General features: G+C 42.5%; 1 protein-coding gene and 1 non-coding gene across 2 annotated transcripts in view; both read left to right on the top strand.

The window, feature by feature from the left end:
• Positions 1-19,996, top strand: part of Aven (apoptosis and caspase activation inhibitor) — a 146,052-nt gene that overhangs the window by 5,870 nt on the left and 120,186 nt on the right. Inside the window, exon 2 of the mRNA XM_038331391.2 lies at positions 15,027-15,204. Coding sequence (XP_038187319.2) covers positions 15,027-15,204 — 178 coding nt within the window. The remainder of the gene's footprint in view (positions 1-15,026; positions 15,205-19,996) is intronic.
• Positions 1,894-2,021, top strand: LOC119815974. Its single transcript, XR_005285644.1, has one exon. It is a non-coding gene; the product is annotated as a small nucleolar RNA SNORA11 (small nucleolar RNA).

Genomic DNA, 19,996 nt, shown 5'->3' with positions numbered 1-19,996 from the left:
CCATTTTGTTTTCTTTGTGACTACTGCCTGGCTGGAGCAGTAATCAAGGCACTAGTGCTGAGTCTCTTACACTTTGTCTGGCTCAGATGCTCAGCCGCAGAGCCCCATTTGGTGTCGCATTGGGTCTTGGCAGGTGTCTAAGTCTTGTTCTGTCCCCGAGACCTCATGCCAGCCAGTAGTGCCTGTGAGTTTCTTAAACTCAGACTACAACAACAGTCTCCAGGAATGGTTTTCCCTTTTCCGGAAGACTGAAGCTGTCTTGGCTAGAAGCTGAATGTGGTTAAGTATCCCAACAGAAAATTGCTTTAGGGTTATATTTTTGAGCCAGGTTACATGGTGAGTTCCAGGACAGTCTGTGCTACATTGTGAGGAAATGGCATTTGCCATTTTTTCTTGTCACTGCGGGCCACTGTGTAGGTTTTAGTGTCTTGTTAACAGTGTGCTGTTTAGAGGTATGCTTTTTTTCCACCAGCCATATTTCCATAATCCACACGGATAATTCATCCTCAAACTGTTTTACTTATTCGGAGGAAGCCATGCATAATGCCACATCTGTACATCTACATCTACTATCTTTTAAAATCAAATGGTTCAGATAATTTTAAAATATCTAATTCCCAGGATATTCTGTGCATTTGTTAATTAGAACATGGAGCAGGAAAGCATTTTAAGGGCTGAGAATGTGGCTCTGTTGATAATGTTTCATAGCTTGAGTACGGCCCTGGCTTTGGTTTCCAGCACCACATAAACCCTATGTATGGGGTTGCATACCTTCCTAGAGCTCAGAACAGGAGGCAGACTTTCACAAGTTACACAATAGTTAGATGCCTGCATGGCATCTCAACAGCGGCCATAGAAACAGTTAAAATAAAACAGCATCACTATTTTTATGAATGAATGGTCTTAAATACTGTAGTGACTTGGTATTGGCTTCATACATTTAAAAAATCACATCAATACAGATTTTAGCAGTAAAATTCCAACTGTTTCTTTTACTTTTAAACTCATAATTTCTTCTCATGTTTTCTTCATATATTTATCAGGGGTAATATATTTTATTCTAGGAATTTGTTTAGTAGCTGCCTTGCACTTTCTATGTAATCATTTTTTGTTTTATTTTGTTTCTGTTTTGAGACAGGGTCTCACGTAGGGCAGACTCGCCTTGAACTTTAGATTCTCCTGTCTCCATCCCCCCGTGCTAGGATTTCCAAGTGGTAGAGGCATTTTATTAATATAAAGTGTAATTAGGATGACAAGACTTCGTATCAAATTCATATATTATTTTAGCTTATCAGTTCTCTAATTTTATTTTTGTATTATGAGACTGAGTTACTAACACTGAGAGACTTTGTTAACTGATGTGTGTTTTGTGAGAAAGTCACTGTGTATAGAGACCTATGTGTTGTTCAGTGTGAATGGATCGTTATCATTTGTGACTAGGAACAATTAAAACTGTTCAGCTAGTGAATACTTAAAATGTGCTGTGTGACTTTCATATATGTGTGTTTGAAATTCCTTGGGCAACTAGAATTGTGCTGGTATTGTTCATGTCTGTTCATTTAACCTTGCGTTCTTTGCGAGATTAAGTGTTGGATCCAGACTGTTCTTCCCACACTCTGGAGTGTGGGTTACTTAGAAGGGCACATGACAGCACTTCACCAGCATAAGTTCTGATGAAAAGATTTACTTTTCTCTTCAATTGTATGAGGCGAGGTCTCTTGTTCTACAGCCCAGGCTGTCCTGGAACATGATATTGTAGCTTGAGATAGCCTTGAACTCTTGGTCCTCTTGCCTTACGTGTTGGCTGGAATTATAGGCACATGCCATCAGATCTAGCAGGACACCAATTCCCCAAAGAAACAAATACCAGAGTTGAGAGCCAATCTGTGAATTGGGGTGTGCTCAGAGCAGGGGGCCTGAAGAATGGCTTCTCTGTTTATACCACACCCAAAAGGAAGTTGGTCATGTGTGAGGAGGCTTACAGAACGTTTCGCCTTCCTCTGAGCAAATGCCCTACACATCGAAAAACAAACAGAACAAAACCAAGAAAAATAAAATTGTGTCTTTTAAGCTGGGCGGTGGTGGCGCACGCCTTTAATCCCAGCACTCGGGAGGCAGAGGCAGGCGGATCTCTGTGAGTTCGAGGCCAGCCTGGTCTACAAGAGCTAGCTCCAGGACAGGCTCTAAAGCTGCAGAGAAACCCTGTCTCGAAAAACCAAAAAAAAAAAAAAAAAAAAAAAATTGTGTCTTTTAACCAAATTAAATAAATGAAGAGCAGTTGACTTCTCTGTCAAATGAAAGTTGTATTAACTCCCTAGCTCTAAAACAAGGACGAGAGAACACGAGGCCCAGGGCAGGAGGTGTAGCTAGGTGTGAGAACATGTGCCCGGGTCCTGTCCTTAGCGTGGGGAAGACATTCCAGTCCTAGATACCAGCCCCACCTTGAACTGTGCTCAGCTGGGTGAAACTGGCAATCAAAGCTCAATTTTAGCTGTGACCAGCAGGTGGGGCAAGGAGCACGTTCACGGAGCAAACACGCCTGGCTTAGAGCAGGCAAACAGCCACAGGGAAAGCTCCTCATTGACTCGATCTTTACTACTCTATTGAATGCTTCCCGGTGTTTACCCCTGGCTCTTCGAGACCTGAGAAATAGCATGTTCTCATCATCATGCTCTGTTTTAGAGAAAATTCCGTTCTTCTTAAAGAGTTTCCATTGTGTGTAGTATTTGTCCCCTGTCCTACGTTACTAGAGAACCTTTTCCTACAAGTACATAAATCTAAGCTTCTCCCCACCCCTTCTCCCTGCTTCTCGCTCTTGTTGGTTCCCTTTGTTCCTCAATTTCCCTTCTTCCATACAGTTTCACAGACATATACATAATTTTATATGTCTATAAAATCTAGGAACCGCCGGGCGGTGGTGGCGCACGCCTTTAATCCCAGCACTCGGGAGGCAGAGGCAGGCGGATCTCTGTGAGTTAGAGACCAGCCTGGTCTACAAGAGCTAGCTCCAGGACAGGCTCTACAAACTGCAGGGAAACCCTGTCTCGAAAAACAAAAAAACAACAAAAAAACAACAAAACAAAACAAAACAAAAATCTAGGAACCACAAATGAGAGAAAACATGATAATTTTTTTTCTGAGACTAGCTAGATTTGCTCTTATTACCCCCAGTTGTGCCCATCTTCTTGCAATTGCTGTGACTTTCTCCTTCCTTATGGTTGAAATAATTCTGTTGAGTATATAGGTTGGATTTGCTTTATTGATCCCTGCAGAGGAAACTTTTGATGGTAGAGTGTCTTGCTTTTGAGACATGTCAGACATTTACCGTGCCTGATCAGCAGCATGCATGCCTAGACCAAGACCAGTTGATAAATGTATGTGTGTAATGTGGCTGTGGGTATTTTGTTCTTAACATGGCATTTCCAGATGGAAATGTTTCCTGAAACTGGCTTGTAAGCCTGGGGTATTGCCATGTTTCTAAGTGTTAGTGTAACTTTATGTATCCATGTATATTGGGGCCCAGAATCAAAGTAGAAGTTATATCCACAGAATACACATGAAGTAGCAAACTTGGGAGTTGTTAATTTCATTTGGATTTTTAGGATCTTCTGATAAGTTGATTTTTATTTAGTGTGCAGTCTTCTGGATGGTAGACATAGAATTTACACGTGTAGTAACTTTTTTGGTGCCACAGCCACCTATAACTCGCATTTCACCCAACTTAAAAACACATCTATTTCATTATTATTTTTTATTTATTTGTCTGTGTTTGAGTATATGGCAAGTGTGTGCTGATGCCCATGGGGACCAGAAGAGGGTATTGGATCCCCTAGGGCTAGAGTTATGGGCAGATGTGAGCTTCCTGACTTGTGTGCTGGGAGCCAAACTCAGGTACTCTGCAAAAACCTTACACACTCTAAACCCTCTTTACTGCTGAGCCATCTCTCCAGTCCTCCATTCATGTTAAAGAACAAGTCTATCCGGGTGTGACGGGTGGCAAATGCCTGTAATCCTGGTGCTCAGAGGGCTGAAGCAGGAGAACCATTAGTTTTTGTTCTGCCGAAACTTAACTCCTCTTGACTTTTTCAGCTTTTTTCCTTGTGCTCTTTTTCTTTCACCTAACTTGACACAAGCGGGAGTCACCAGGGAAGAGGGAGCCTCAGTTGAGAAATTGCTTCCATTAGATTGGCCTGTAGGCAAGTCTGTGGTACATGTTCTTTTCTTTTCTTTTTTTTTCAAGTTTATATTCATTCATTCATTCATTTATTTTATGTGCATTGGTGTTTTGCCATGGATATTGGACATGTGGGTGCTGGGAATTGAACCCTGGTTCTCTGGGAGAAGAGTCAGTGCTCTTAACTACCGGGCCACCTCTCCAGCTCCACATTTTCTTAATTAATGACTGATGTGGGAGGGTCCAGCCCGCTGTGTGTCACCACTCTAGGTGGGTGGCCCTGGACTGTATAAAAAAGTAGACTGTGCAAGCCAGGGCCATGGAAAGTCAGCAAGTCAGTAAGCAGGGCTCGCCCCTGCCCTCTTTGGCTCCTGCCTCAGCCTCCTTTAGTGACAGACAGTGATCAGGATGTGTAAACCAAGCAAGTTCTTTCCTCCTCTAGTTGCTTTTGGTCGTGGTCTTTATCATAGCCATAGATAGAGCAAATTAGGACATTTCTCTTGAGAGTTTAGGATGCAATTTAAGTCCAGCGGCTTCATCGTTATAAAGAAGAAAACAACATCAGAATTTAATTTGTACTTTCTCCCTAAAGAGTATTTAGACATTTTCAGTGGGGATCTAGAGATTGTGGAATTAAATGTTACTTTGGATTTCTGTGAAGCAGAGGTCAATAATCTGCCAAAAATAAGGCCGCCGTGCTGGCTGGCACCGCTGACTCCCACACTGAGCTACCAAGCCGTACTGTACTGTGGCGCAGCTTCCAGGCATTTGGCTTGCCTTACCTCCCCACCACACTGATCCTGGGATTTGCATTTTGGCCTGCTGGATCAGGAGCTTTGAGAAAATCCACCTTTCTCTAATGTAAGGTGAAAGCTTTCTCCTTTCCTCAGCATCTTTGCTGCCCTTTGTTTTAATTAAAAGATTTCCCTTCCTAATGTTGGAAGAGCTTCCTAAAGGTCACACTTAGAAAGAGCGGCAGAAGAGGGAGATAGATGGCAGGACTCTGTCCTGCTGTAGGAGAAATGGCCTCCTGAAATTCACAGAAATATGCCTTTTCTTATTTTATTTTATTTGTAGTTTTTGCTCCAGTAGGGACAGGAAGGGAAGGAGGTTTTCTAATGTATTGCCATGGTACCATGCAGTTAAGGATCAGTTTAATCAGAGGGGTGTGTCAGGCAGGCACCTACCAAATGCCATGCACTGTGTAGCAAAAGAGGTTGAAGAATCCCTTGTGCATTTGCCTTTACACACACAGTGCCTTTCCTTCTACTTACAAAGTACTTGTGATTGAGCTCGCTATATAATTGTGCAGCAGTTGCTGCTTGATTTCTCCGGACCTCGGGAACCACTTCTAAGAGCTCTGTGAGCTCTTTCTTTCCTCCTCTCATTAGTGCCATGTGTAAATGCTCTCGAGGAAGAAATGATTTTGACATGAAACAAACGCAGCTAGCCCCCAAAACAGAACAGACATGTGTTTCCTACTCCAGCCACCAAAGGAGAATGAAAAGGAGGGCAAATTCAAGAGGAACTTCACAGGCTGGGAAGAGCCCTTACAGAGACTTTTCACACAGTCGGTACAGCAGCTCCTTCTTCCTTGTGTGGTCAGTGTGGGTAAATGACTGTCACTCTTGGAAGACAAGAATTCTGCCAGATCTGCTTTTTCTTTTGTGTGAAATGGCAAATCAAACAGTCTTTGCTGGTTAGATTGGGTTTGCCCTTTGTCTAAGAAGACAGCTGAAGGGTTGTGTGGCAGGGCTCAGTAATAGCCGGCATGAGCAAGAGCAGCGGCTTAGTCCTTAGCAAGAGGAGGGGGAAATGTTATGTAGATTCTGTAGTTGAGTTTTGTGAAATTTGATGTAGTAGTTATACTTAAAGACTTTTGCCTTGAGGAGAATATGATTATAATTTGATCAAGGGTCCAAATGATGTGGTGGGACACGTTGTGAAGACACTCAGGTGTCAGGGAAGGACAGCAAGAATGGTAGCTCGCTCTGAGCCCTTAGGTGGTGTGAGGAGAGGGGACCTTAGCACAAGGTCGAGTTAAACTTTAGCAAGAATAGGCAGAGTGAAATGTAACTTACATTTGTTTTGTCTGCCCACCTATCTGTCTTCTTCCCTCCCTCCTTCTCTCTCTCTTCCTCTCTTCCCTTTCCTCCCTTCCTCTTTCCCTCCCTTCCCCCCATGCCTATAACCCAACACTCAAAAGTTTTTTTTTTTTAACAGTTGAATTTTGTTTTAGTCTGATGTGACTCGGATCTTGGCTGTCTCAGTGATTGCTGGGATGCATTTCAGTGAGTAAGTGTTTGGGTCCGAGATCTGTTCATTTGTGTGGTTGGTAAGTTTTGGAGTGGGAGTAGGATCTATTTCAAGTAGACCTTATCTGTATTCATGTAATTGATTATATTGAAGACCCTGTCTACTCTCTAAGGGCTTCACTGAAGTTAAATAAGATCATTGAATGAAAATGAGCTTGGAAAGATGTCTGATTTGGGGATGTAGCTTGCCAAGCATACATCGGACTTGAGTTCAGGCTTCCAGCATTGTTCAGTTTCTGGCTCTAGCCAGTTAAGTCTCTCTCTTCTCTATCGGTAATCATAAGAACTTTGCTAAGGACTTTAGATACTGAGATATTTTACATTCTTTTCTTTTTCATTTCAGACAGTCTCATTCTGTAGCCCCACGTTAGCCTTGAATTTACTGTGCATCCCAACTTGACCTTGAACTTGAAAGGATTCGCCTTAGCCTTTTAAGTGTTGGGGTTATAGGCATGGGTGACCACATGCAGAGAGAGTTTTTTTTCACAGTAATATTTTGCTCAGTGAAGAGACATATTTGCACTTCAAGATATTTTCATTCTGTTTCTGCCTATAAGACCTTGGAAAGTCCCTCCCTGAACCTTGTTTCATTTTTAAAGCCCAGAGAATTCAATGGAATGGATGTTCTAAAAGAAACAGTATTGTTTTAGTCTAATTTCCATTTTGCCTCCCTGGATTTATATTATAGAGGAAACTTGTAAAGCCACTAGTAGGAAAGGCTCCCTTCACAATGGAAAAGGAAGCTGGTCGTGGTGGCATACACTCATAATCCCAGCTCAGGAGACTTGCTGCTAAGTTTTGAGGCCAGCCTAGGCTACCCAGCAAGACTCTGTCTCAACTCCACCACACTACCCACTGGTAAAACTTCAATCAAATGCATTGAAAGAATTAATACACCCAAACCTGGGGATGCTGGCTGGTAATCGTACCTACTCTGGGGGCTTAGACCAGAGAATCTCAAGTTCAAGTCTTGCATGGGCATTTTAGTGAGATCATGCCTGCCTCAAAATAAAAAATAACAAAAGGTAGTAGGTACAGCTCAGTTATGGTATGTAGCTAGCATGAGGGAGACCTTAGGTTCAACCCCAGTTCTGTCAAAAAAAAAAAAAAACAAGAATCTAAACCTTGCATGGCAGTGTTTGTCTGTAACCCCAGCACCTGGGAAGCCTGGGGCAGAAGATTTGGAGTTTGAAGTCAGTCTTGGTTACCCAGTGAGGCCCTGTCTCAACAATAAAGACTGTTGAAGCTATTTTGTACATTGGCTGAAGTGTATCAACACAGGCAAGAACTGCAAGCAGACTACCTTGTTTTGCAAGTATTGCCAAGGAACTAGATTTTTAGAAGTTTTAGACATGTAGGCTTCCTGAAGCCACTTACCTTGGTAATTGGCATCTTATCAGAACTGACAGCTACATGGCACCAGGGACATTAGTGAAGAGTCTTAAGTGATAGACCCTTCAGAGGAGCTGATGAGATGACACTTCCTTTGGGAAGCTGCTCAGCTTTCTTGGATGAATGGCATTTGGCAGGGTCGCTTTGCCTTGCTTCATCTCTCTGGAGAAATGTGAGCACCCCTTTAAGGCTGCTGTGTAAGGACATGGGGAATTTTAAGAAACTTTGCTTGATCAGGAGCTGGTTAAGGACTGGGTTCAAGAAATTCGCAACATCCTGAAAACAGGAACCTCTTCAAAAGTACAAACCACGAAATGTTCCTAGCAGCTAGCCACCTGTCCACACCCAGGTCTAGACAGAAGCAGAAGTAGCTGCATACAGGGAGAAGAGGGTGTGCAGAAGTAGTCTACACCTTGTGTCTAGCAAAACCAGCCCTCTTGACCCTGAGATATATTATATGTCACCCCTAAATGAGGAGTGGGGGAGCTCTCCTCACTGCACTGCTTTGTGGATGGAGGCTTTGAGCTCCCAGCTAGCTGGTTTGAATTTTGCACGCAGAAATAAACCTTGCTTTTGCATTCTGGACTCGACTGGATTCTGGTGGTGGTCTCTCTGGGGGTCTCAACTTGGGCATAACAGCTGGTGAATTGTTAACAGATGGATTGGGTGGTGGATTTGGGAAGGAGGTGGATTTAGATAAGGAGGGAAAAGTTTAGCCAATACCTTGATTGCAAGAGACTAGAAAAGCAGTGGTTTAGAACTCTGAGTGTGGAAAAGAAACAAACCTTATACTATTTTATTATTATTGAGATGTGCGTTTTGTCTAGGTTGGCCTTGAACTCTTGGACTGGAGCACCCCTCTTGCCCTGGCCTCCTAAGTGTGTACCACCACGCCACACCGCGCCACGCCACATCAGTTTAAGAACAAACCCTTTGTTTTTTGCAAGGCACTGATACTGTTTTAAAAGGGAACTGCCATTACCAGAGGAAGGAATTCTAAATGTTTATTGCAAGCTTTATTCCTGCTGCAACCCATACAAGCCCACAAAGGCACTAGTGTTTAGCAAACAGAGTCACAGGTTTCCTCCTCCTCTCCTCTCTCTTTTCTTGGTCCTGCCCAGTATTTTACTTGGGTCTCTCACATGCTCTGTTACTAACCTACACCCTAAGCTCTTTTTCCTTTTAATTTTGAGACAGATGACAGGAGCCTACCACTAGGCCTTGCTGTTTGTTTTTGCAAGGTTTCTCACTCTGTATCCAGGACTGGCTAGCTCAGCCTCTCAAGCCCTGCTATTACAGACACGCACTACTGCCACTTGGCTTGGCTCCAAGTGGATTTTCTTCTTAAATATTTATTTATTATTTTATAAATATGTGTGTATGCTGGAGTGGATGTATGGTACCCTATAGGGTGTACCATACACACAAGTGCAGCTTCTCACAGAGGCCACAAGAGGATCTTGAATTCCCTGGAACTGGAGTTGACTGGTGGTAATGAGCTGCCTGCTGGTACTGGGGGCCAAACCTGTGTCCTAGGAACCAGATCCTCTGGAAGAGCAGCAAGTGCTCTTAATTGATGAGCCATCTCTCCAGTCTCTTCAAACAGATTTTTATTTCAGGAAGTAGGATGCTGCTGCAACAATTATCTTAAAACATAGAAGTGTCCACTGGACTGGGTAATGGGTGATGACTGGAAACATTTGGGGATGCATATTAGGGGTCTAAATTGTCTTTAGACTGTCATTGGAAACGTGAACCCTAAAGATAATTCAGGGTGGATCTTAGGTAGAAAAGAGGGGTATGCTGCCAGACGTCGGGGAACTAGTGAGCTTTGTTCCAAAGTGGCAGAGACCTTGGCCACATCCTGGTCTCCTCTTGGTGTTTGTGGTCGGTGGACAAAGAGTTGCTCACCCTACTGTTCTGAGAATAAAAGTGTTGCCACACTCTTCCCTATTAGTGGAACATTGACTCGTCCTTTCTGTTCCTGAGTTGCTGGGATTAAAGGTGTGTGCCACAGCGAGCTGATGGAGAATTTTAGATTGTCTGCTCTAAGTAGTTTTCTACTGAAGGACTTCCTTCATCTTCATCTTCAAGTCAAGTTGACTGTTGCCTATTAGAAGTAAAACAGTACTCATTTCAGTTGAGGCCCTCTGTGTGTTCCAAATTTTCTTGTGGTTTGCGGTGCCACTGGGCAGGATAATAGCTCAGCAGCACTTTGATGGTAAGTAACCTGACTGGATTTCTGTTGCTCTATGAACACTGCAACCAACGATGGGCTTTCCGGTATAAAGCATTACTGTGAAAAGTACCAGTGTGGCTTTGAAATGATGTCAACAGAAAAACAACGCCTTGTTTATGGAATACTGCATTTTTCAGTATTCCCACGTGCTGTGTCCATGTCTGTTTAATGAAGCAAATGTCTCCTATGCTTTATTTCTTTCTACTCTACTCTGGCGGGTGTTCCTCTGGCCCTCACATTTGGGTAGGAGCAATGAGATCCTAGTTTGGTGACACTTGTAATTTGAGATTAGGGAGTTTATCTGCAGGAGGCCCGCCTGCATTGAACACTCAGTGACTACTGAATGATAATTACTATCAGGGCCCTTGGTTCTCTCCAGCTCTCCCGCCTTTCATTTCCGTGTTGGTTTTCCTGCAGAAACATCCTCTCAGGTGTTTCCAGCCACAGTTGTGTCTTACGTCAGGACCATTATCTTCCCAGGCTCACAGTTTGCCATGTGCTTTAGCTGCTCGGAGATTTCAGGCTAACTGGAGAAGCTTCTCTGAACTTTACCCAGTGGGACAACAAAAGAATATTGGGTTTCCCACCGTAAAGCCTGCTAACACTTTCAGCTCTAGTTCTTGCCCCATTCTCATCAGCCCCAGGTATTAGTTGACTTACGTAGCGGAATTAATTCACTAAATAACTTTAATCAGCTAGCATCTTTGGGTCTTCAGAATTTTATGGAGATGGCAGCCTTGAGGCTTGAGGTTGTATTTGTGATCTCTAGATTTTAATATAAATGACCATTTTCTTGCTTTTGTAATGAAGCTTATGATATTTGATGACTGAAGGAGATCATGAAAGGCCAATTTAGTCCATTCTTTTAGGAAAGTTTTGCAGTTTCATTTAGGTGAGAATTATTGATTAATGTGAAATTTGTTGGATGAATGATTGATGGGAAACTCAGATTTACAGAGGGCCAGAGTAACATTAAAGTAATGTCCTGGATAGAAATAGGGACAAACCTACACCATGAATGGGCTAGGCCTGTCATTCAACCCTTCTGCAGTCATCTTGTTAGTTGTGCTGGGGTTTCCTTTTGTCTGTCAAATGATGTGATATAACACTGTCCAGGGGACCATGTATGACATATTGCAGCCAAGACATATTTGACTGTGATATAACACTGCCCAGGGACTGTGTATGGTACATTGTTGTCAAGACATATTTGACCAAGCATTTAGGTAACATTGGAAATTAAAACCAAATCTATAAGAAATTTAAGAAAAACAGAGACGAAGCCAGACAGAAGATAGACTCTTCTGCATGCTCCCTGTTCTGGCCTCGTCAATAAATGAGCACACTACAAAGAAAGCTTGTGCTGGCTTTCAGTGATGTAGGATAGTGAGCAGAAAACATTGGGGACTTGCTAGAAGAAACAAGCAGTAAAGGAATTTGTTTTGGAGTGGTGGGGCTAGAAGTAGTCTGTGTGGCCTGGGTGTGGTGGCACCAAACTGTAACCTCAGCACCCAGGAGGATGGCCTGGGCATGGTGGCACATGCCTGTAATCCTGCACTTGGAAAACTGAAGCCTGAAGCATCAGAATCTGAGAAAAACCTGGGCTACATAGTTAGATTCTCTCAGAAACAGAACCGAAACAACCTTTCAAATAGTATGTGTGCTATAGAAAACGAAATGCATTGAAATGGAAAGTTAGACCATGTTTACTTAATAAAATTGGTTGCCAGCAATAAAGTGTGTAAGTATAACAGAAGAAAGGACTGGGCCCATGTGTGTTGTGGTGCTCTCTCGGTGATGAGAAGTAGTTTTTTTTCCAGGTGTTACTGGGGATTTTGAATGTTGGGCCTTGTGTATAAAACAGCAATAGTTCAAATATGGGTTTTAAAATTTATCTTAGTTTTTGTCTTCATAATTTTCTACAAGGTAAATGTCCTGTTTCTGTGTCAGCAAAGTGTGGTTTTTTTTTTAAAAAAACTTATTTTAATTAATTCTTTGAGAATTTCATATAATACATTTTGATTATATCCCCTCCTGGATTTTGACCTTGATTCCTTCTAAACCCTCCCGCACCTCCCTGTTCTCGTCCCCTACTTTCTAATAATCCGTTGAGTACAATTTGTGCTGACCATATACTCCTGGTAGTGGGGCCATCCAGTGGAGCATGGTGGGCCTACCTGGAGCCACACTCTTGAAGAAAACTGACTTTATTCCTGTAAAGCCATCACCTAGCAATAGGTCTTACTCTGTAGCCTAGGCTGCCTCTAATTCATGGTGATGTTGGAATTATAAATACGTGCCACCACACCTAGATGATTGTTTTTTTTTTTTTTTTTTTTTTTTTTTGATTTTTCGAGACAGGGTTTCTCTGTGGCTTTGGAGCCTGTTCTGGAACTAGCTCTTGTAGACCAGGCTGGTCTCGAACTCACAGAGATCCGCCTGCCTCTGCCTCCCGAGTGCTGGGATTAAAGGCATGCGCCACCACCGCCCAGCCTGATTGGGTTTTTTTAAACTCATATTTAACTGCTGTATAAAGCTAACTGCTGGTTGGCTTGGATATATTTCACTAGTTTTACTTGCTTACTAAGGATATTATAATCTTTTGGACTCTACTTTGAACTATGTATTTAGATTCTACATGCATGTGTTCTATAAAAGGCAACACTTTTTTTTAGATTTATTTATTTATATGGATACAGTATTGTGTCTGCCTGCAGGCCAGAAGAGGACACCAGATCTCATTACAGATGGTTATGAGCCACCAAGTGGTTGCTGGGAACTGAAACTCAGGACCTTTGGAAGAGCAAGCAGTGCTCTTAACCACTGAGCCATCTCTCCAGCCCCTAGAGCAACACTTTTTTTATTATGGAAAGTTTCAAATCTACAACACATAGACTAACTGTACACTGATTTCCCATTACTCACCACCCCAGCTCAGCAATGGTCATGTAAGTAGTTTATTTCTGACCGCCATTCCTCTCCATGAACTATTTGAACCAGCTCCCAGATGCCTTATCTTTTCACACATGGTTGAATATTTGCACCTAGTGCACGAGAACACTATAAATTTATAACATTGTTATGAATCAAACGGTAAATAGTTTTACTAGCTCATTCTTAATACGGCCAAGTGAGTAGTCATTGTTTGTATTCCTCAGTTATTCTAATGATGACTATTTTCTCTGGCTAAATTATTCAAATCAGAACATAGATAAGTCCCCAATCTTACATTGTTAATCCAGTGGGGTTGTGTGTGATGTGCTGGGGATGAAACCTGGGACCTTCTGCTCCTGACAACCACCAAGCTCATCAACCAGGACCTTCTACCCTTGACAGCCACCCAGCTAATCAACCAGGACCTTCTGCCTCTGACGCCAACCCCAGCTCATCAACCAGGACCTTCTTCCATTGACACCCACCCCAGCTCATCAACCAGGATCTTCTTCCATTGACACCCACCCCAGCTCATCAACCAGGACCTTCTTCCATTGACACCCACCCCAGCTCATCAACCAGGACCTTCTACCACTGACACCCACCCCAGCTCATCAACCAGGACCTTCTTCCATTGACACCACCCCAGCTCATCAACCAGGACCTTCTACCACTGACACCCACCCCAGCTCATCAACCAGGACATTCTTCCATTGACACCCACCCCAGCTCATCAACCAGAACCTTCTTCCATTGACACCCACCCCAGCTCATCAACCAGGACCTTCTTCCATTGACACCCACTCCAGTCCATTAAGTTTGTTTAATCTGTTTCTCTTCTCTATCACACCACCATTTTTTCTTTTGCAATTTCTTTATTTCCTACAAAAAATGTGTATAGCTGTTTTACCTGCTTATATGTCTGAGCACCATATGCATGCAGTACCTGCAGAGGCCAGATGAGGGTGTTGGATCCTTAGGAACTGGAGTTACATAGAGATGGTTATGAGCTAATATACGAGTGTTGGGAATTAAACCCAAGTCTCTGGAAGAACAGTCAGTGCTCTTAACCACTGAGCTATCTCTACGAACCCATTACAATTATTATTGTTGTTGTTATTGTTATTATGTGTGTGTGGGGGCAATGAGGTGGGCACATATGTTGCGTAAGGGTTGATTCTCTCCTTCCACTGTGCCTTTTGGGGACTGAACTCAGGGCACCAGGCTTGTGCAGTAAAAGCTTTTACCCACTGACCCTTCTCGATGGCTTGCAACTTACTTCTTGATATAATTAAGCAGTCGTTTCTAAGTATACTGTAGGATTTCTTACAATTTGTTGTTCTCTGCATGCTTCCTTTTAATGCCCATGGCTAGAAACACTCAAGAATGTCTCTGAGTTGAGTTCCCATTAAAACATATTTGTGAGGTACATTTGCAAATATCTAAATTTCCAGGGAGAGCTGATTTCTATTTTGAAATAATCAAAATTATCTATTATTAATGTACGTGCGTGTGCGTGTGTGATGTATACCATGTGCCAGAGTACACATGCAGAGGTCAGAGGACAGCTTTCCTGAGTTGATCTCTCCTTTCTTCCTCATATGGGCTTCAGGGATGGGACTCTGGTCCATCGAGCTTGTGCATCAAATGCTGTTATCTCCAGTCATCTTGCCAGGTCCTAAAGTTGTACCAATCCTATAGCCTCAGTTATTCCAGGTAGACGAAACAGTCATTGTAAGTGGGGGTAGGTCAGGCAGAATGTACCGATTTCCTTTACATACTCATTAGAAAGTTACCCTGACACAATGCTCTGAAATACTGAGGTTCTTTGGAAATATTGCTTAGGATCCTCATTTACAAATTCAGTGTTTAGCTTTACACCTATATTCTATTATTTTCCTTACTTCACTGAGGAGACTCCTAAGGTCAGGATCCCACTGTCTGACTATTGATTTGTCTCTATTGATTGCAGGTGGAAGACGACAGTGATTCAGAGACCCATGGAGAAGAGAATGACGAGCAAGGAAATTTTTCTAGAAGAAAGATTGTCTCTAACTGGGATCGATATCAAGATACTGAAAAAGAAGTCAGTGATGAAAGTGGAGAATCCCAGCGGGGGACAGACTTCAGTGTCCTCCTGAGCTCTGCAGGTATGAGTTACAGTGTGTGCTTGCTGCTTGCCGGGAAGAGTGCATAGACATTTGTTACTTTTGAAATCGCTTGAAAATATTATAGTGTATGTCTGAGTGTGTATATGGGTGTGTATACTTGTGCCGTGATTTGCATGCAGAGGTCAAAGGACAACCTGCAGGACCTGGTTTTCTCATTCTACTCTGTGGATCTTAGACATAAAACTTAGTTGTATGACTTGGCAGCAAGCATCTTTACACCCTGAGTTCTCTTGCTGGCCCTTGCCTAGAAGTTTGAATGCCTGCGCTAGACTAAGAATAATAATTGATGAACCTATTCTGAGTAGGAAAAATTGCAAGGGTATAAAATTGTGAGCCAGAAGCACAAGATTCAGTCTGGTGCTATGAACTGTATGTTGCTCATAACACAGCCCCTTTAGTTGTGGATTTGAAACGCATTCCACTGTAACTACTCAAGACCTTAAACCCTAAGTAGTTGTACTGGTCAGCTGAGTGCTTCCATCTTGTTACCTGCAGTTTGGCCAATTATAATTTATGAACACTTTTTATTCAAGGTAGGAGGAAGGAAACAGAGTAAAAATGTAGCTGGCTAGTTAATTCTTATCAGCTATTTGGCTAAAAGATCTTGGAGGAGAAAATTGAAATAATGCAATTAAATTAACTTCTATTCTGCATGTGGGTTTAATGCAATCAGTTGTATAGTTAATTATTTGAAGAGTATCTGGCAATAAGAGATATTGCATAAATGTTGGAATTCAATTAAAATTCTAGTCTAGCCCAGCAGGCATGTTCTTTGGCTTATGATTTTAGTTATTTCTTTTAGCATTTTATTTACATAATTTAGAGCAAGGCACATGGCTGAATCCTCTGTTATTTTTTGGTAGTCTTCTTACTGATTTCTTCGAGGTTTGATTATCTCTGTCTTGGGAGACTGCAGTTGACATGTCTTTGCTGTGCTCTTCTGTTTCTGCTAACGGTGTATTGGCTTCTCACTGCAGTACGACCCTGGGAAGAGCCGCCCTGCCCTTTCATGCATGTTGGTCTCCTGCTGAATTATATTTCATTCTCTAATCGTAACATTTAAAGAACATCCTCCGACACACATTCCCTGCTCCTTACAGTGATTCTGATTTTTTGTTTTATATATATATATATATATATATATATATATATGTATATGTATATACACATATATATATATGTATATGTATATATACATATATATATATAGTAATATATATTAAATCATGGCAGTTGTTTGGGGTAGGAATCAGTGGGGAATAATGGCTGTTGCAGTTTTATAGAGTGGCCAGAGAAGTTCTTACTGAGAAGGTAACATTTGACTAAAGTTCTGAGGAAGGTGAGGGAGGAAGCATTGTGGATATACCTACAAGAGTCTTCCGGGCAAAGACAGCAAGTTCAAAGGCTTTGAGGGGAGAAACCTAATGGATTGTCTCTAAGTAGGATTTATTTCCATGTATGACAGTTAACTTTGCAGATTTGTAATCGAGGAGGAACTTTCTTTCTCCCCCATTTGGTGTTCACTTGTGTTGATAGATCCACCCTGGAGGGTTGTTTACTGTTACCCAGGGAAGTTAAGGATCCAGCACTTCCATCTTTGAGGGATCTCTAGAGAATTCTAGTGAATGTGCATGAATGTTCATAGATGATTGTTCAGCGGCTCTCAAGTGGAAGCAGTTCACATACCTACTAATAGTGAAAAGAATGCACAGAGGTATGAGTGAGTCTCTCAGACATCCTGTTGTGCAAAAGAAACATCTGTAGGAGACCTCAGTGTGGTTCTGTTTAAACATAGGACCCAGGTGTGCTAGTGTTCACCTGTGATCCGGTGCCTGGAAGGCTAAGGTAGGAGGGTTACCTCATTAGGCTGCACATTGAGACTGTATCTCAAAGGATCAGATATAAGAAAAAGTCAACTGTTATTTAGGAAGGAGAAGAGGGGTAGTGGTTAGGGAAAGGCATACAGCAGGTGTGTAGGCCTGGCCACTCCTGGGACGTTGGTTGTGCTTCGTTTGCCTGGATGATGCTTACCTTGGCTTAATAATTATTCTTTAAATTGTTCATATGTATTCAGTATTTTTTTGGGGGGGTTTCAAGATGAGTTTCTTTGTGTAACTGCTCTAGCTGTCTTGGAACTCATTTTGTAGACCAAGTTGGCCTAGAACTCACAGAGATCTGCTACCTCTGCCTCAGGAGTGCTGGGATTTTAATTTTACAAGTCTTTCAATAAAAGACACTCTTTTGTAGAACTCATCAACTTGTACAGACAGGCACTGCCTGCCTTGAGTCTTTAGCCGTGGCTGGCAGCATCTACATTCTTATTTCCAGAGGACATGGGAAGCCATATGGTTTGTTCTAGGTCATACTCATTCTGGTGGGACAGGGAATTTGCAGCTGTCTGCTCTTCCTGTAAGCCTCTGAACAAGATAACTAGGTCGCTAGCTCTTGTTTCTTTAATGCTTCCTTTTGCATCTTTGCCCCCATATCCTCACATCGCTTCCTTGTTCCTCTTAAGTTACCATTGTGGGCCTTTTCCACTTTATTTGATGCTTCTTGAATTTTTTTCATTAAGTTGAATTATTGTCTCTTTTACTCCTCTGCTAAATTATGTTCATTTTTATTTCTCCCTGCGTTCATGAAAGTATGTGCGAATCTTTGTGTGGTTTGGTCATCCTAAGTCACCCAGCAGTTTTACCAAATAGTCTAGAGATTTCAGTTCAGCTCCTTAGCTCCTTAACACTTCTGTTCTTTCTGCCCTTGCCTAGGGTTATTTTTCTTTTGCTTTGTTTTGCCCCCCCCCCCCCCACCTTTTAAAGTAATCTTCCTTGGAAAGTATTAGGCCGTTTGTGCCTTTACATCAGAGTGTCCGGGCTATGAGTAAGGTCTGTATAAAATTTTTAGCAGATTCAGTACCTTAAACACCATGAGTAGAGAATACCTTGTACTCAGCCTTACGTTCTAGTATTTCCAGTGTTACAAGGTTGCACCAGTTGGGTCTGTTTGCATCTTGTTTCTAATGGTCATTAATGGTCTGATAGTTTGTATTCAACAGTTTTATCTTCATTCATTTCCAAAAGTACTATCCAGTTTGCTCACCACTGCTACTGTTATATTAAAGTCTGTAATATAGACTTAAAATTTATTATTTTTATTTTATGTGTATTGGTATTTTGCCTACATGTATGTATGTGCACCACATGCATAGGCCAAGAGAGGGTATCAGATGCTCTGGAACTGGACTTACGGGTGGTTGTGAGCATCTGTGTAGGTTCTGAGAACTGAACCCAGGTCTTCTGCTAGAGCAGCCAGTGCTCCTAACCTCTGAGCCATGTCTTCAACTTCTAAAAATGTTTTTGCGACATCTATATATTTCTCTGTGTGCTGATGGGACATGCACACCAGGAGCATGTGGAGGCCAGTGAACTTTACTCTGTTCAGTGTCAACGCTATCACCAGTTTTGGCAGCTGTGCTTTTTTCTTTTCCCAGTCCTCTGGGCCAGTGAGTGTCACAAGACACAAGATCACTGCTTGTGACTGCACAGTCTTTAAGTTCATTTCTGAGTTGAGTGTTGGTTTGCTCAGATAATTAAGATTTTTTTTATAGTTTTTTTTTTATGTCAGAATTTCTCTGTGTAGCTTTGGAGCCTGTCCTGGCACTTGCTCTGTAGACCAGGCTGGCCTCTGCCTCCTAAGTATTGGGATTAATGGTGTGTGTCACTGCCGCCCAGCTGATTATTCTTATTTCTAGTAAGAGAAAATTAACAAGTCTTTTTTGGGTTTGACCTATATTCCAGATACCCTTCAGGCTGACAGATGTCTACTTAACCTCACCGTCAAGTCTGGGTGTTATCCTAACAGCATATAGCACGTTCTTTTCAATCACTCCTGCCTCCTTTCTGCTTGGCTATAATACCTGCTTGTTTTAGTAACTGTTTTATTTTTGTGAAGAGACACCGTGACCAAGGCAACTCTTATAAAAGAAAGCATTTAATTGGGGCCTGTCTACATTTTCAGACGGTTAGTCTATTATCATAATGGCAGGAAACATGGCAGCATACAGGTGGGCATGGTACTGGGGAAGTAGCTGACAGCTTTACAGCCTGATCCTCACGCAGCATGCAGGAGTGGGAGGGTAAGGGAAAGAAAGATAGGGAGAAGAACATAGCTTAGCTTCTTGAAACCTCAAAGCCTACCCCTAGTGACACACCTTCATCAAGGCCATACCTCCTCATCCTTCCCCGACAGCTCATCAAATCAACTGGGAACTAGGCTGTAAATATATGAGCCTGTGGGGGCCAGGCTCATTCAAAACACCACACTGCTCTTCTTCCCATTAAAAAGATCACCAGGGGGCTGAGAAGATGGCTCAGTAGGAGAAGTGCTTGCTACACAGGCATGAGAACCTGAGTCTGGATCCTCAGCATGCACATGAGAAATTGTGTGCTGGTGTACATCTATAATCCCAGAGCGGGGGAAGTGGAGCTAGGAGAATGGCAGGGCCTGACGGCAAGCCGTTTCAGCCTATTTAGTAAGCTCCATGACAGTGAGAGGCTTTGCCCCAGGAATAAAGGGGCACGGCACTGGAGGATCAGCACCCGAAGTTGACCTCTGCCTCCATCCACATGTACACACATGTATCTACACACTCGCACACGTATGCATGTTGCACACACAAATAGTCATTATGTTTAGTGGAGTAGAGGACAGAAATACACACTTGTGGTCTTGCCGTATTGAAGTTGGGGTTGATTTTGTTCTCTTTACTTGTTCT

Source organism: Arvicola amphibius, chromosome 5 (genome assembly GCF_903992535.2).
Source record: "Arvicola amphibius chromosome 5, mArvAmp1.2, whole genome shotgun sequence".
Classification (NCBI taxonomy): Eukaryota; Metazoa; Chordata; class Mammalia; order Rodentia; family Cricetidae; genus Arvicola; species Arvicola amphibius.
Note: the sequence above shows the minus strand (reverse complement) of the source record. Positions and strands in the feature narration are given on the sequence as shown.